We start from the raw sequence: 2,128 nt of genomic DNA, 5'->3' as shown, positions 1-2,128 counted from the left end.
CAGTTTTACCTTTTTTCATTTCACCAGAGTTGAATTTTAATTTAAAACCTTAATTACATATATTTGATTAATACCATTTAATATTTTACCTTCTTCATTGTCACTGTATCTGTCAGAGTCATTACTTCCATTCTGCCTTGTATTTTCTGCTGAAGAAGAAATTGTTGGCAGAGGAGTAGAAGATCTTGATTCTGTCCCTTGTTCCCTCAGTTTCATCAACTTTTTCTCATATAGCTTCCTGGTTGTTCCTAAATTGAGGCAGAACTTGCTTTAGTACTTGCACTGTCTTATTTAAATCTAGCCCAGATACTATCTTTAGGAACATTGTACGCTTAAAACTTTTTCACCTTTTCCTTTTTTAAACTTAAGTGTTTAAAAATAGTATGTAATATACTCTTTTCTAAAATTGGTGTTTTCTGGGTTTTAATAAGTGATTACGTTTCTTTTAATAGCATGAAATACACAGTAGACTGATACAGGTTTTACTGTAGAAATAACCTACTAAAGAGCCATGTAACCTGAGTATTTCTGACAAAGTCTTGGACTTTGTATCGCTATGTAATAGTACCTGTCTATGTAGAAAAACCTTTTTTATAAACAGATTACACCCCTCTGAAGAATACTAAAAAATTAATACTAAGAAATTAATAAGCCTATAAACAAACAGCCATTCAGTTATGGAGAAAAGTTCCATAAGTCACATTTAAATATAACTTCTTTGCAGTTAAAATGCCTGTTCATGAAAAACACAAATTACAAAAAGAAATTATATACCAATTAGATAGCAAAGCAATCTGATTACAAATTCTTAACACATTTCAACATCAATGACAATTTAAAACCGAAAACCTTTATTTTGTTTTACACTAGCAGTCCTTTCCCTTGATTTCTGTAAGATGAGTAAAATGACAATGATTATTTTCTAGAAACAACAACACATATCTATAAATGGTTATATAAGTAGCCTTAAGATCAACAGCTGGTATACCAAGTTGTAATTTAGTGTATGCTGATATATAACACACATTTTTCAGTGTCTCCCTTTGGAATTCCAAATGAAAAATGAAAAAGGTATCAAATGTCTGTTGGTAACTATATTAATAGGCTTATTTCTATCTGTTTGGAAGCAGTATATTAAATAAAACTAAACATTCTAAATCCTGATTTGCAACTATGCCTTATAGCAAAACCCACCAAACTTCCAGTGTTCAAAATTTTACGCACCTTAAATGATCAAAATTTATTTTTCTCATCTTGAGGTTAGTACTGAGACCCTCCGAAACTAAGGGATAATCAACCTTGCAAGATCATCACTCAAAAATAACCCAACGATGGTGTATTTAGTTCTATGTTTTCTTTTCTAAGTTTGTTCTTTAGGGTATAATTCTTGAATTCCAATCAAGACAGGATGCATTAATGATAACTGAAAAAGGGTCGAATGCTAGGAAATGAATAACCTGAGTTATATTAACAACTCAAGTCTGTCACTAACTTACTGATTTGGATGAATTTAGCCAGGTACGTTACCTCGGATTTTCATCAACTGTCATGTAAGACAATCTCTCTCCTCAAGTAGTATGACATGAGCACTATATGAAACAATCTCAACAACAGAGGTAGTTTTGGAGATTATCTAGTTCAATCCTCTCACTTTATTTCCCTCACTTAGAATTAAAGAATGTAAGGTCCTGGTCATATAAATGATTGATGAAAGACACCCTAAGAACCCAAACTTTGACTACTAGGCAAGAGGAGATAACAATTTAGGACCCTGCTTCATAGAAAAGATATTTAAAATTTTATCAACTCACCCACAATAGGACCAGGATTCACTCCATATTTCACAAGCTGATCCAGAAGATCTTCGTTAGTGAGCTCTGTTACGTCTAGATCATCTTTATCTTCTTGTCTGGGTTTATCAGTTTTCTTTGTGGCTTTCTGTAAACAAAGTCCAATTATTTCCACATGAGTTAAAAAGTGATCATTTACTACATAAGTAACACTCTGTATACAATAAACATCCACCTCCAAGTTGATTTGTAGTTATATTATGCCTAGTAATTTGATTAAATTAAAAGCAACCCATTATTTAAAGACATTTTCAAAGTTCAACTGTAATTAAACAAAC

The 2,128-nt window shown here is 31.8% G+C and overlaps 1 protein-coding gene across 1 annotated transcript in view; it reads right to left on the bottom strand.

The window, feature by feature from the left end:
• Window positions 1-1,932, bottom strand: part of LOC103607937 (lamina-associated polypeptide 2, isoforms beta/gamma) — a 22,984-nt gene extending 21,052 nt beyond the window's left edge. The window contains exons 1-2 of the mRNA XM_008592393.1: window positions 1,812-1,932; window positions 90-248 (exon numbers count right to left, since the gene is read on the bottom strand). Coding sequence (XP_008590615.1) covers window positions 90-216 — 127 coding nt within the window. The 5' untranslated portion in view covers window positions 217-248; window positions 1,812-1,932. The remainder of the gene's footprint in view (window positions 1-89; window positions 249-1,811) is intronic.
• Window positions 1,933-2,128: the final 196 nt, after the last annotated feature.

The sequence above is a fragment of the Galeopterus variegatus genome, unplaced genomic scaffold (assembly GCF_000696425.1).
Source record: "Galeopterus variegatus unplaced genomic scaffold, G_variegatus-3.0.2 Scaffold7880, whole genome shotgun sequence".
NCBI classification, from domain to species: domain Eukaryota; kingdom Metazoa; phylum Chordata; class Mammalia; order Dermoptera; family Cynocephalidae; genus Galeopterus; species Galeopterus variegatus.
Note: the sequence above shows the minus strand (reverse complement) of the source record. Positions and strands in the feature narration are given on the sequence as shown.